General features: G+C 40.7%; 1 protein-coding gene across 2 annotated transcripts in view; it reads right to left on the bottom strand.

Moving 5' to 3' along the window:
• Nucleotides 1-2804: 2804 nt before the first annotated feature.
• rpa1 (replication protein A1) overlaps nt 2805-15580 on the bottom strand; it is a 29285-nt gene continuing 16509 nt past the window's right edge. For both annotated transcript variants that reach the window (XM_031287056.2, XM_031287057.2), the window contains 5 exons: nt 13871-13997; nt 11345-11521; nt 10319-10426; nt 9707-9793; nt 2805-3595 (listed from right to left, as the gene is read on the bottom strand). In XM_031287056.2, the coding sequence (XP_031142916.1) occupies nt 3491-3595; nt 9707-9793; nt 10319-10426; nt 11345-11521; nt 13871-13997 (604 nt within the window). In that variant the 3' untranslated portion in view covers nt 2805-3490. The remainder of the gene's footprint in view (nt 3596-9706; nt 9794-10318; nt 10427-11344; nt 11522-13870; nt 13998-15580) is intronic.

The following is a 15580-nucleotide window of genomic DNA, read 5'->3' as shown; positions in this document are numbered from 1 at the left end:
GTGAAAACGTCATCATTCACGTCCCTTCCTGTGGGAATCATAGGTGGGAAACTCCCAGTTGGTGATGCGTTGTTGACAACTGACGTTTGATGTAGGCGAATTTGGTTCACTGAACATATTTCAATGACAATAAACTTATTTATTGTGGACAAACGCCTCTGCTGAGAAACATACAGACATAGCATGTTTCAAATTATTCATAAATAGGCCTATGTATAAAAAAAACCCAACACCTTATCCGTGTCCTTTCCCGTTCGTTGTCCTGCAGATAACACAAACACCTGACAATGTGCTGTTTGTATGCTCGCATAAGAAAACAGCAGCAAATTATTGTGGCCTCCATGTTTTCACCATGTTTTCACAACCCTTGAGACGATGCGTTCTTCCTGTTATTGCTCAACACCCCCAGCACAGAGGCTACCTGCAGTGCTCCAAAATAACAGCTAGAAATAAAAACCACAACAATATAACCACTTTGTATTTAAACAAGCATAAAACTGATGTCATTCTTTAAGGCGGACATGTAAACTTGCAAATTATATTTTCCCAAGCTGAGACTGAAAATGTCAAACCCATTAACACCTCAGTAAAACAGATGAGCACACCAACATAGCAAACTGAGTCAACAGTGTGGCATCTGTTGATACCACAGCAGCAATGCATGTGTTTTACCAAGTCTAGTGTTACTTAGGACAACAGGTATGCTCTCTTCAAAACAGATGACCAATTGTGCATATGTTAAAGGTCCTATGACATGCTGCTTTTTGGATGCTTTTATATAGGCCTTAGTGGTCCCCTAATACTGTCTCTGAAATCTCTTTCCCGAAATTCAGTCTTGGTGCAGAATTACAGCCACTAGAGCCAGTCCCACAATGAGCTTTACATAGGATGTGCCATTTCTGTGTCTGTAGCTTTAAATGGTATTGTGGAGGAGAGAGAGAGAGAGGGGGTGTGGTCTTAAGGAGGAGATTCCAGATCGGCCCATCTGAGCTTTCATTTTCTCAAAGGCAGAGCAGGATACCCAGAGCTTGGTTTACATCTATCACCATTTCTAGCCACCGGGGGACCATAGGCAGGCTGGGGGAACTCACATTAATGTTAAAAAAACAACTCAGTGAAATTTTCATGCCATGGGACCTTTAAGATTATTTGAATTATCTGGCATAGCATAGGCAGTGGTGTAAAGGTCACATTCTACATTTTTTCTTTCTTTACATTATTTAAATGTCAGAGAAATAAAAACAGAAAACGTGCGATATATCCTTCGTAAAGTATCCAAAATACTGGAAAAACTAAATGCGGTTGAATATATTCATTAAAGCATCATTTGTGGTCAACAAGGATGCATTGTAACTAGTAACTGCAATTAAATCCTATTATGTCTCATTTATTGTTGGGCCCCTAATGAAAACAAGTTTAGTTTAGCACATTATTCAGACTCACTTCAGGGACACATACAAAACGCAACTCTGCTGGGATCTCTTGTCAAACCACACAAGAGAAGATATGATTTTCCACATTTTTACTACAATCAAAAAATAACAAAAATATTAGGGTGCAATTATCCCCTGGATACCTATTAGTTGTTGACATCCAGCACAGGTTTTTGGTTATCTGACAACCATAGATTATTAAGACATTTGGTCAAAACTTTTATTAGAACGGCCTTTAATAAACATGAGTTTACATTGTCAGTATGCTGTAACTGGTTATGGGATGGAAACAAACCCATGACCCCAGCACAAAGCCATTTGACCATGTTGTGTGATTATTCCATTTAGCCATGCTCATCTACTGCTAATAAGAAAGCGAGACCAAAACTATTCTAGAGTAACCCGCATAATTCAGTCCAGGTAATCATCGTATTCTAACAAGTGCAAAATCAATTATAAATGCATTACAAGCTCATTTTCACTTAACTAGAACTGCGTAATCAACTTAATCAAAATTACAAAACAGGTGCAAGAATTGAATTATCAAGTGATTCCGCATGAGTTGAGGCCTGATCAATAGTAGTTTTCAAATAGAAGCTTAGGGAATGTCAGAAAATATGTGCATCACTGCTTAAAATGTTTCAGTTCAGATAGCTAAAGAGCCACCAGGTCATATCAGGCCCTTTCATGCTGTTGCTGTAGGTTGACTGGGAGTTTGAGGCAGTAATGGGATGAGGCATCACTGGCAACCTTTGACACTATCTACCACAATAACTGACTTGTGGCGTTATTAAAAGATCTATAGATGTATTGCAACACCTAGGAGGACGAAGAGAAAGCATTTTAATGTTAGAATAACAGTGCCAGCAGGGAGATGTAGGAAGGCGATCACAGGCAAACTCAAATCAATATCTCGAGGCATGGCTGGAAAAATAAAAATAAATAAGTAAAACGTACCTTTCCTTACCATTTAAAGCCAGGTTTAATCCATCTCAGCACACTACAGGCAACAGATGCAGCGCTCAGCAGAAACGAGATGCTATCACAAGAAAAATGGGAAGGTGCAGTCTCACTGATGTTCTGCTTTATTACAACATGAAAGTCAAGTTTGCAGGGGAATGTGTTGCACATCTGAGCAAAACCAGAGCAGATAGAGGGCATTGTGTACCAGCCCTTGAATAAATCCCCTACACATAGTGCAACTCCTAAAAAAAACATGTCTGCGTGTTTTTGTTTACTTTTGATTGGCACAGGTTAGGATCAGGTGCTGTAAAGGATAGTTGTGTCAGCTCAATAGATGTATACATTACTGTGATGGACTTCAATTAATACAAATAGACATCTGACAGAGAGCAAAATAAAATACACAATAACTTGATAACGTCTTTATTTTGACAATTATCACAAAAAAACTGAATAACACAACACACAAAACGGTTGCAGGCATTGTAAATATGGACAACACATTGTATCTACTTGAATAGACAGCAGTACATTTCCCATTAGGTCTGCACTGTGCATGTGTATATGTGTATGCAAGTATGTGAGAGACGGAGCAAAAAAGAGTGGGAGAGTAAACGGTCTTATCAGGGATGTGCAGGTCCAGCCCAGCCGTTTTGAGTTCATGTCAGAAAGTGAAAAGAGTGCTAGCTACTGTAGCGGTCTTCTGCTTAAAGCAGCCACCACCCACACATAACCACAGTACAGAACAACTGGCTGACTTAAGACAGACAGTGAGGATTTCTTTTGTGGCTTACTGACCCACTCTCTGCTCCCCCACATATCACAAAAAAAAGGAAAAAGTCACTGTCCGTTATATTCACCAACAAAAATAAATCATGCCACTAATCATTATTTCACAAAGGAAAAGTGAATAGTAACAATGACTTTGAGGATAACTCATTCACAGGGAAGTAAAAAAACAAACGACCAAAAAAGGAAACTAAACACAAATGCTTTGTAAGCAAAACTTTGTCATACATGTAGAGCTGTTTGTTGACTGTACAGAAACAAAAAAGAAAAACCAAGCAGAATCAGAATACTTGGCATAAATGATCCTACTGAGCAGCCAGTTTCCTTATGTTCATGATCAACCTCTTGCTGTAGTCCTTATGGTCAACAGGCTTCACATCCATCACTGTAGCCTTGATCCTGGATTCATCCTGTCAGGCAAACAATAAGATAACTCATTCATGTGGCATATGATGTACAGCTGATTATTCCAACACAATTCATAGTGTGTAAAATTAGCTTGTATGAGCTTTCTCAGATTTAACAGATCCATCTATCTAAATATCTACTCATCCATCCACCCATCAATCAATCAATCCATCCATCCTCCATCTACTTGAAATTTACGATATATAGGCATCTTCCCTTCCCCCATGATGAAGTGGGTTAATGTGACACGTTTGGACTGGTTATGTGAATTGTGTTTGGCATTCAAAAGAATGTTTCACAAGAAAGAGGCAGCTTTTAAAGCCATATCCACCTCCACAGCCGTCTAGACAAGGGAAGGTCATTTCTACCCGGGCCATTATTCTCTGCATTTGCACAGAGGTTACACTCATTTCATCTCCATTAATCTTCTGCAGCTCAAGTGGTTTAATTGTACATCATCTGCCTTTGGACTGTGCCCACATTCTTTCAGAATAGCCCGTTCTACAGTGAGGAAAATAAGTATTTGAACACCCTGCTATTTTGCAAGTTCTCCCACTTAGAAATCATGGAGGGGTCTGAAATTGTCATCGTAGGTGCATGTCCACTGTGGGAGACATAATCTAAAAAAAAAAAATCCAGAAATCACAATGTATGATTTTTTTAACTATTTATTTGTATGATACAGCTGCAAATAAGTATTTGAACACCTGAGAAAATCAATGTTAATATTTGGTACAGTAGCCTTTGTTCGCAATTACAGAGGTCAAACGTTTCCTGTAGTTTTTCACCAGGTTTGCACACACTGCAGGAGGGATTTTGGCCCACTCCTCCACACAGATCTTCTCTAGATCAGTCAGGTTTCTGGGCTGTCGCTGAGAAACACGGAGTTTGAGCTCCTCCAAAGATTCTCTATTGGGTTTAGGTCTGGAGACTGGCTAGGCCACGCCAGAACCTTGATATGCTTCTTACAGAGCCACTCCTTGGTTATCCTGGCTGTGTGCTTCGGGTCATTGTCATGTTGGAAGACCCAGCCTCGACCCATCTTCAATGCTCTAACTGAGGGAAGGAGGTTGTTCCCCAAAATCTCGTAATACATGGCCCCGGTCATCCTCTCCTTAATACAGTGCAGTCGCCCTGTCCCATGTGCAGAAAAACACCCCCAAAGCATGATGCTACCACCCCCATGCTTCATAGTAGGGATGGTGTTCTTGGGATGGTACTCATCATTCTTCTTCCTCCAAACACGGTTAGTGGAATTATGACCAAAAAGTTCTATTTTGGTCTCATCTGACCACATGACTTTCTCCCATGACTCCTCTGGATCATCCAAATGGTCATTGGCGAACTTAAGACGGGCCTTGACATGTGCTGGTTTAAGCAGGGGAACCTTCCGTGCCATGCATGATTTCAAACCATGACGTCTTAGTGTATTACCAACAGTAACCTTGGAAACGGTGGTCCCAGCTCTTTTCAGGTCATTGACCAGCTCCTCCCGTGTAGTTCAGGGCTGATTTCTCACCTTTCTTAGGATCATTGAGACCCCACGAGGTGAGATCTTGCATGGAGCCCCAGTCCGAGGGAGATTGACAGTCATGTTTAGCTTCTTCCATTTTCTAATGATTGCTCCAACAGTGGACCTTTTTTCACCAAGCTGCTTGGCAATTTCCCCGTAGCCCTTTCCAGCCTTGTGGAGGTGTACAATTTTGTCTCTAGTGTCTTTGGACAGCTCTTTGGTCTTGGCCATGTTAGTAGTTGGATTCTTACTGATTGTATGGGGTGGACAGGTGTCTTTATGCAGCTAACGACCTCAAACAGGTGCATCTAATTTAGGATAATAAATGGAGTGGAGGTGGACATTTTAAAGGCAGACTAACAGGTCTTTGAGGGTCAGAATTCTAGCTGATAGACAGGTGTTCAAATACTTATTTGCAGCTGTATCATACAAATAGTTAAAAAAATCATATATTGTGATTTCTGGATTTTTTTTTTTAGATTATGTCTCTCACAGTGGACATGCACCTACGATGACAATTTCAGACCCCTCCATGATTTCTAAGTGGGAGAACTTGCAAAATAGCAGGGTGTTCAAATACTTATTTTCCTCACTGTAAATCTCTTAGCTCTTTTGTATGATGCAAGAGAAATATAGACATATCAGAGAAAGACTTCATCATTATAGTTTGACATAAAGTAGAATTAACTGTCATGCTAAACCTTGATATAGATAAATTAACGTGATACTAAAACTTTGGCATTGCATTGTACAAAACAAATGTCACTTCTGGCTACTATCTTGGTGTGAGTTACGGTTAAACCCCTCTTTATTGTGCAGAAGAAGGAATATGTGTAGATTCAGATCGACTGAACAACCGTTGGGGATTATGGCAATATCCTCAGAAAAAGGGGTTAAGGTACCCTGTGGAATTTGTTACCACGAGTAACTGAAAATATGGAGTCAAATGAATTGAATGTGTTTACACTTACTTGGCCATTAAAGCTGATTTAGATATGGAGAAAGGATTTGAATCATGCAATTACACTTAGCAGCTAGCAAACATGGATATAAACAATATGATTTAAAATATTGGGGGTCAGCTCTGTAGACACGTTTGTCAGGCCTCAAGGATACACACATTGGCCCTCATTTACGAAATGAAGTACGACAGAAAACAAGTGTAAAACATTTATCAATGTGGACGTGAGCGGAGGCTACGATCTATATCTCACGTCAAGTTTAAACGCAAGTTTTCGAGTCAAGTTATGGTTGCAGTTGATGAGTGGGTGAATAAGATGAGATGTGTGTGAATCTGTAAGCAGCCAACATCACACAGCCAAGTTGGGTGTTGATCCACACTTGGACGACCTGTGCTTGCCCCCCTACTGCCATCACTGCCAGTGTGTGTATACACGAGTACAAGAGGAACAACACACACACATATTCATTTGTTCCACTGGGACCTTTTTTCTAACAGCTTTAAACTTGCCAGAAACACTTTACAGAAAACAGAAGCCAAGGAAACTAACCATTTCATACTTGCAAAACAAGAAATGTCCTATTACAGCCTTTAAACAAGAGCAGCAGGGATGCAGTCGACTGAAAATTGGGCACAGACAGACACCAGTTTCTGATGAGTGACACAAAAACCAGTCAAATCTTCACTTTAAATCCCTAACATAGGTGCTACCTGTATATTTGATTATTGCACACACTGCTACACCAGTGGTTGTAGCAACTGATGTATGGTGGGATGGAAAATCAGCAGTACTCAGGAAAACCAGTATTGGGAACCACTTGGCTACTCTACACCCTGCACTGTCACCCCAGAATAATGTATGTAATGCATGTTATATATATATATATATATATATATATATATATATATATATATATATATATATATATATATATATATATATATATATATATATATATTATTAGCTGAGTGATTTGAAACGGGGCCTGCAGTGGGCCAGTGCTGTGATGAAAAGCCTTGAATGTTCAATATCAGCTTTTTCATCAGCGTCATTATTGTGAGACACTTAAAACAGTTAATGTCTAGACACGGCCTACAGGGACAATGAGACCTAAATAACAGCAAACTGTTTGGATATTATAGCCACAAGCAGACATGCCTGATGTCAGGCAAGTTAAAGATTTAAGACTGTTAAAGAGTCAAGTGATACCCGAGTAGCAATATTTAAAAGATTGTTTTCCGACAGCAACATCACATTTATAGTGATAGTCATTCATCCACTGACATCTTGAGCGCTACAACTCAATTACCTACACACAATATCAAAATAAATATTTTGAATGCCCACATTGCAACTTTCATATTGATTTGTGTGAAAATAATTACATTATGCATCACGCTCACATAAACACACTGCACATCACTTTTGTTACACTTAGTTTTGACAAATACACTGTAATTAATCATTGTGTCATTTAATAGCAAGAAACTATATCAAGTGGCAGAGCTTTAGGTTCTCAGCGGCACCTCATATTTATCCTTAAAAGGCTTTGATGGGCAATGATGCCAGAATGACATTAATTAAGCTTGAATGTGGCTTTGATCCTTAATGGGACACTTGGCTCTTTCAACAGTAGCTTGGTTTTGCTTATAAAGAACGTCATGCATATTTGAGTTTTGTTCGGTGTGATGTCGGACGGACTTGCCAGACCCTCCTCTGCAGCACTGTGGAGGTCTGGCAATGCGAGACTATCAGTAATTAGATATATCATATATTGTAAACGACTGCACCTAATGAACGTTTATAGACACTCAGAATTTTCCCCCGGATTCAAGATTAAGTCTACAAGGTCAGAAAATTGTGAAAAATGCCTGTCATATTTGATTTTGATTACATTTCTTCACATTGCTGTTTTTTGTCTGACCAACAGCCCAAAACCCAAATATATTCAATGAGGTAAAACGGAGAAAAGCTGCAAAATGTCACATTTGATGGTGTTTTTCCATTACATGGTACCTGCTCGACTCACCTTGACTCTACTCGCCTTTTTTGTTTTTCCATTATGAAAAAAAGTCCCCGGTACCTGCCAACAGGTACTTTTTTTAGTATCACCTCCGTCGAGGTACCAAGCGAGCTTAGGCGATACCAAGGTGACGTGAAAACCTGCAGACTGCTGAGTGGTCGGAGAGAATCGTCACTAATCACTGCGTCATCATTGCTAGCGACAGACGGGGGTGTCCTGAACAAACCCGCCATTGTTAAATAGTTTAGCCATCGGTGTTTTTTTTTTTTGTTGCCTCCAGCTTCTTTTGAAACACAATTTGTCTGGCTGTGGCAACAGCCACATGCCGAGAATCAAAAACAACCTTCAAACACCTTCAACGTTCTGTGTGTGTGTGTGTGTCGCGTTAGGTCAGGGAAGTTTTCCAGCGGTGTCTAAATCTGCAATGGTAAAAGGAGGACGGGGCACCGCAGCTGAGCCGAGCTGGTACTAGCAGTGGATAAGCGCCATTACAGCTGGAACGAGGTATGCTAATTTGCTTACAAAGTGACAAAAAAATTTATGGATTATCAAAATATTCTTTTGACCAACTAATAGATCAATTGTTTTGGCTTGAATGTTGGATATGTAAGGCTAAAACTGTGATGTCTACCATTATTGCTATTATTACCTTCCCATAGCAAGGGCGACCTTTAAATGTGCTGACGTGTTTTCATGTCATCATGAGGGATCATTTCATTCTCCTCATGCCACTGTTGCAGGTTCTTGATTGATTTGCAAATGAAGGGTATAGTTTCCTCAACTGTTCTGATGCACCTTGTTAGAGTTTCTGTCAAAACTGTGATGCAATAGGATGGATAGGTGTCATTAGCTGTTAAGGACCTGCTTTGTCCAACACCAAACATAAAACAACATTGCACACATGACAACATGTGAGAGCACGACACAATGGCTGGCTTGTAGCATTGAGAAGGTGAGAATAAACCAAAAGCAGGGTTGCAGGTGTCTCTGTTGACGGAGTGTGGGGTCTGGAGGCAGCAGCCAATACATGCTTGCAGCAGTGCCATTGGCAGTTAAGATGCTGAGCTGAATGTGACAGACAGTGGCCTCTTCTGTGTGTTGAAGGCGGATGCAGCATCTGGCTCGGCTCCAAACTTCCTGCTCAGAGTCCCAGCCCAATCAATTCTTTTATGTGCTTGCCTCAAAACAAACCTCTGTCTGTGTGGCCTACAGGCAACAGTGACCGCGACTAATCTGTGTGTGCACCCTCCACAAAGCCACAGAAAATGAGCAACATTCTAGGACAAACACGCAAGACACGCTTTGTTTTAGAGACGGTTCTGTCAGTCAAAATGAAAGCAGGGTAGTTTTGTTAATGAATGGGGAAACTATCAAGGAGGAAAAACACAAACAACTAAAACATAAAGAACCCGTTTACCTGCAATGCATTTTCAGTTTGCATAGGAATGATCGTGGTAAGGGGATTGAGGCGGAATAATTTTCTTTCTCTCCAGGCCTTATAAAAAGCATATTTTCTATTTTTGTACAGCAATACGGTCCGTCTACAAAGCATTATACGACGGCAACAAACCCCTAGGCATTTTATCACACCAATTACCATTCCTGCTTTACTTACGTTATATGTTTCTAGCTTCACTCTGCTACGGAAGACAAAAGTGTTGAAGTTGGCTTGTTGGAAGACCTCGTCAAAGGCAGCTTCGTTCTGTAAGTGAGAAACATTTAATTGGCTCAGTTTCAAGAGGTATACATATTGTTTTGATCAAACGATAGTTTCATCAAAGTTGTGTGCAAATAAAGTGAAGTGTCTGATAACTGAACACTGAAAAACAACTCCTGTGATTTTCTAAGTAATTATGCCTGGAAGAAACAAAGCACAGTGGGTGTCGTTAACGCAAATTTGTCTTTGCAGGAGTGTGTGTTAGTGTGCATGTTTGGCAGTAAAAAATAAAAAGACTGAGGTTTGGCCTGTGCCCTCGCCATTTCCTGAGGTCAGTATTATCAAGTTCAAGTTTCAAGTTCAAATTTCACTTTATTTATCCTTAGAAAAGGAAATTTAGTGTGCAGCATGATGTCTAAAACACATACACAGAAAAAAGCACCACCAGATGCCAACAACATTGTAAACACAACACAGGACACACATCAACACATCAGTGGAGACCCTCCTTCCCCCAAAACCAATGACAGAATCCAATTGGAGTATTATATTCAGGAAGGGGAGCCTCACCGAGTCCTTGAGCTGCCCAAGGTAAGCTGCATTCTGGCCCAGGATGGCCTCTGCACTCTCCTGGAAGCAAGTCACCCATTGATTGTCCGCGTAATCTGCAATGTTGGCCTGTCAGATTATATAGAAAACAAAAGGCAAGCGTAAATAGCAAGAAAAGTTACACGCATATACACCAATATAGATCAATGTACTTGTGTTTAAATTATCTTTGTTTGTTGGGAGTATTTGCTGGATGCTTAAATATGGTATGAACGTTACTGCTCTTAAGAAATCATTACATCTTTATATTAGCCTGTATCCTGCTAGCAAGCCTGGCAAAACAAGCATAGGCACAGTGCTCTTGTGATGCATACAGTGGAAGTAAATTCACAGCTTATGCTACAGCTTGTGAAGAATAAAAATATGTTGACTGGTGAGTGGTACAAAACAAAAGCCGCTTATTTCAGATGCCTGGCTGCAATTGCTCTGTTGCTGACGAAGAGAGTTTTTGTATTTAAATGCCGTCATTTGTTCTTTCCAAATACTGTTTGTTTGCGAACAAGCAGAGAAAAAAAGGCCTGTATTTGCATTCCTCGCTGCACTTTCTGTAAATTGACTACAAGCACAGTATGGAAAGCTGCAGCAATTAACCAAACATAGCTCTGATTTAAACACAAGTGTAAAATCTAAACTTATTCCTTGTTACGCTGTGTCACAGAAATGGCAGAGTTGGCTTTAAATGTCTCTAAATTTAACTGCAACAAGCAGATTGGGGCAATGCTGAACTAGAGGGGGTGGGCCATAAGGGGAGAAAAGGGCTCGAGTCTCGGGAGACAGAATAAGGACAGTAAGTTAGGAGAACTGAAAGATGAGGCAATGAGAAGGACTGGAGGGATGATATGCATGGCCTCAGCAGAGGCATCTGCTCAAGACAAAGCAGGAAGAACAGAGCATTTAAGATATGTGCATTAGAATATATGCTTGTATGTGAGTGCATGTGTGGCACAGCTGGAAAAGTTTTAGGGAAGCCACTGCTGAGTCACTTACTGAAAGGATGAGGCGGTACTTGAAGTTGGGGAACTCTTTGTCACACTTTTCACAGCGGAACATGCCATTATGTTGGTCTACCACTTTTTTGTTGCATTCCTGGCTGGGACAGGCCTGGTAAAGGCAGTTTTCCTTGCGCAGGTACACTATGGTAGCTATGCAGGTGTAATAGTCGGCCTAAAAAGGGAATATAAACAAACAAGCATATAAACAAAAGGTTCAGTGTAGAATAATGTTACTGGAATGTGCTGCTTGCTCGATGTCTTATCTCTCTCTCACGACCTTTGTGCTTTGTATGTTAAATATGTTGACTGTTGAAAACCAGGAATAAAAACAGCATGGCATTAACATTAAGATGACATTTTAAGTAACATGTAATGGTGTATGCAAACAGTCAGAAAGTGGCATTTGTGTAGCAGATGCAGAAGTTACACTCCCAACCAGAATTCGAATGGCTCTGACACAAATGCAACCTAGTGAGCGAGCTGCTGCGCTTGTGGGGGAACAGGCAGACTTTTGAAACCGGCTGCACATAAACAGCCTTCAGGAAACATTCCTAGTCGGAATGGAAAACACCCAACCAAGTGACATGAATTTCACATTAGATAAAAATAGATTAATACAAGAAGCCGCTCTGGATGTGCTTGAATGTAGGGGGGAAAGTTTCAACATGTTTGCAGATGAGTCACATTACCTCTCCTCCTCTGGAAGAGTTTTCTCATTAATGGCAGGCCCTAATGTACAAGATAGTTGTTGCACCCTAACACCCCACACCACCGTCACCCCCCACTCCTACTAACCCTAGCATTGAGTTAGTATGCGAAAGGCATTAAACCCCCATTTACTTCCAAAACAAGTCTATTGATTTTTTATAAATAAAAAGCCCTTAAATGTAGTGAATGACAGCAACAAAACAAGAGACAATCATCCTGTGCCCACACCAGGAGCCACTGGCTGCTTTTTTAATTACTGATTTGATTTACCAAAAACAACTTAGACATCAACCTCTACTTTTTTCAAAAGATGTGCAATTAATGAAGTTAAAACCTCTTCAATTAGTGTGTGACTGGCCACAGTGGGAAGATGACAGAAGAACTTGTTTCTAGCCACTGTCAGAGGCCTTTACAAATGCAGTGTCAAGCCAACAAGAGGGTGACCACTTACTGTCAGCGAGGGCACAGGAGCAACGTGGAAACTTGAGATTGTGATTGTGACACAAAGTCTTTGTGACAGGCACAAATAATTGCAACAGGCTTTGTTAAGATGGGGCTGACCTCCATGCCCCTGTGTACAGGATGTCTCAGAGGGGTTGAGAGTGGCCTTGGCTCAACTCCTTTGTCAGTACCGGGCCTTATCACACGCCAGGCTGAGGAGAAGCAAGAGCCGCCATAGCCTATGGTCAAACCTTTCCTCCTGAACAGCAGGGAGCCAATGCCACGAGAAGCCCTTCACCTGACAGAAGGCTAATGGTAACAGTCAGGATTTGGGGTTTGAAATTTAAGAGAAGAAAAAAAAATTGAATGGGGCTGCTCAAGCTGCATTGTAGGCCTCCAGATGATAGAATAGCTGAAGTGGCTACACCAAAAGAGGCTAAATGAGTAGCAGTAAGACATGTTACTATCTGTGACTGAGAATCCTGCAGTCGTGGCCATATCAGAAAGAATTATGAGGGCACCACAAGTAAGACAGGGTCCCTCACAGCCTCGGGCAGCAGACGAGCACAGTTTTCACCACTGCATAAAAACAAGAAATCCTGAAACTACTCATTCACCACAACATATTTTTCACTTAATTGAGACTTACAGATAACTGCTACTTTGGTTTAAGCCATGCATTTTTGCATTTCTCTTTGTTTTCTAAGGAAATATGGGAAATATGTTAAATTACATTAAATTACACAAGTTAAGATCTCCGCACAGGTCACATTATCTGCTCGAGACAGTTTATACAATTCTATGAGCACAATTTCCCTGGACAGTATAAATAAAAAAATGGGGAATTTAAAGAACACTTTACTTCTCTGAGGGCAGTAATTTCATTACAGAGGGCAAATAATAGAGCCTATGCAATCTTAGTAATCAATACTAGTGATAAATGTGACTTTCACCATGAACATACACCCAAGACTGTGAAAGGACACCCACAATACAGGGTGATTAATGAGCAGAAGATCAGGGTGCGATTTTTAAGCACACATACCCGGTGGTGCAGTGATTATATGATTCAATGATTATGAAGATTCATCACGTTGGCTCTCAGCTAAAAGTAGCGTTGCAAAGCAGAGCAACGAGTGACAAGGTTACATTGTAGCCAGACTATAGAGACACGTATTGTGTACCGTGGGTTTTTCGATAACAAATGCAGCTTGACTGCGAGCACTTTCATATCTGTTGTTTGGAATTCAATGCCAGTCTTGCAGTTTGTCCTTGTATATCTTCATAGGATCATCCTTGAATAACAATATGTCTGGGGTTACCATATCTTGAATGTTTGAGTGCATCAAGGCAAAGCTGAGCACGTGTATACCTTGTCTCCATGTCCCAGGTGCTCCGTCTTAACATCAGACAGAGTCTTCCAGTTGGTTAGTCCTCCCCCGCTGCCTTTCACCTCTGTCAGAGACTGTCCATCCATGGCATGACCCTCCTTGTCATACCTATGTGAAAAAGAACAAATACTTAGTCACAGTCAACCAAGTATAGCTGTAGGACTGCAACTAATGATTATATTCTTCTCACATGAATCTGTTCATTATTTCCTTGATTAATCTTTTGGTCCGTAAAATGTTGGAAAATAGTATAAAGATAATAAATCAAGAAATCACATTGCTCCCTAACCCCATTTTTGCCAAGCCCAAGCCAGTATATTGTTATTGTTTATTTTATCTGACAGACAAATAACATAGGACTAAGATAATCAGAAAATATTCACATTTGAGCGGAATATTTGGCCTTTTCACTAAAAAAATAAAAATAAAAAACATCTTAAATGCTAGATTATTATATATAGTTTTGTAAATAAATCATACAGTACAGTACCACATTTACCTAGAATAAAATATTTTTTCCACTTGATAAGATTCATGATGTTGGTATGCTGAGGCCTACTTTTGGACTGCAGTTTTTTTTTTTCTTTCTATACATCCAAACCAGAGCAGGAGACAATACTCTGCTGTTCACATGACATGCTGCATGCTGTGCATTTAACAGTTAGCTTAAAAAAGAAAAAATATTGTCCCAGGCAGAGCATCCATTTGTGTTTGTCAAAGCAAGGATGGCTCATCTGAGAGCAAGGCAAGCTGAGAGGCTTGTGAAATGAATCAACAGCAGAGGGACAGATGAGCTGGCCAGGGTCAGGGCTGTTACGGTGACATCAGGAACCTATTTTCGCCCAATGTTCTCGGTAATTCAGGGAAGACAATAGGAAGAAGAGTGATAGAAGGGTAGAAGGAGAAGAAAGATGGGTGGAGGTAAAAAGCAGTTTAGGGGGGGGATAACAGTTTAAAATGGTCAGAGGGATCAATAGAGCTTACTAATCTGTTGGCCACAAGGCAGAGTGGCGCACAATGGGGAGGTCGGGTTGTAAATACAGCGAGGGCATGCCTTGCTCCTGGAGGCATAACTAATTGAAAATTTCCCCATTAACCGTTCAGACTGTGGCCAGAGCAACGCACAGGCTGCCAATTTCTCACACCTATTGACAAATATGAGCAAATCTTTGTTGGCACCAGAATGCTCACTAGCGTACCTGCACTGCTCTGCTTTAATTGTGCCTGCACCCAGTTAGGAATTTGAAAAAAAGATATTCTGAGTGATAAATCAAATCAAGACAAAATGATTATGGCTCAACACTCTCCAAAGACAGATGTTTTACAGAGAACAATGCAGTGACAACATAGCTGAGATAATTAAAAACGCATTGCACTTTAAAAAAAAGATAAGACTGCAGACTAGAAAGGCTTCACAGTGTTACATGGCTGAGCTGGACATCTGATTTGACAGGTACCCAAAAGGTGCAGACACTCAACGAGAAACCCCCGTGACAGCATCCAGGTTTGGAGCTGCTGCTGTTAATCATAGACATGGCGAGAAGCACAGGAAAATGCCAGAAATGGCACGGCTGACAGCGATCGTGATAAAGGAGACAAAAAGAGGACAAATTAGACCTGGCAGAAAATGTGCAACAGTCAACTGTAAGCAGGCAGATCCCAGCTTAGACAAACTATCGGCAGGAACACCG

This window comes from Sander lucioperca, chromosome 5 (assembly GCF_008315115.2).
Source record: "Sander lucioperca isolate FBNREF2018 chromosome 5, SLUC_FBN_1.2, whole genome shotgun sequence".
In the NCBI taxonomy this organism is placed as follows: domain Eukaryota; kingdom Metazoa; phylum Chordata; class Actinopteri; order Perciformes; family Percidae; genus Sander; species Sander lucioperca.
The sequence above is the reverse complement of the archived record's forward strand: the minus strand, read 5'-3'. Positions and strand labels throughout refer to the sequence as shown.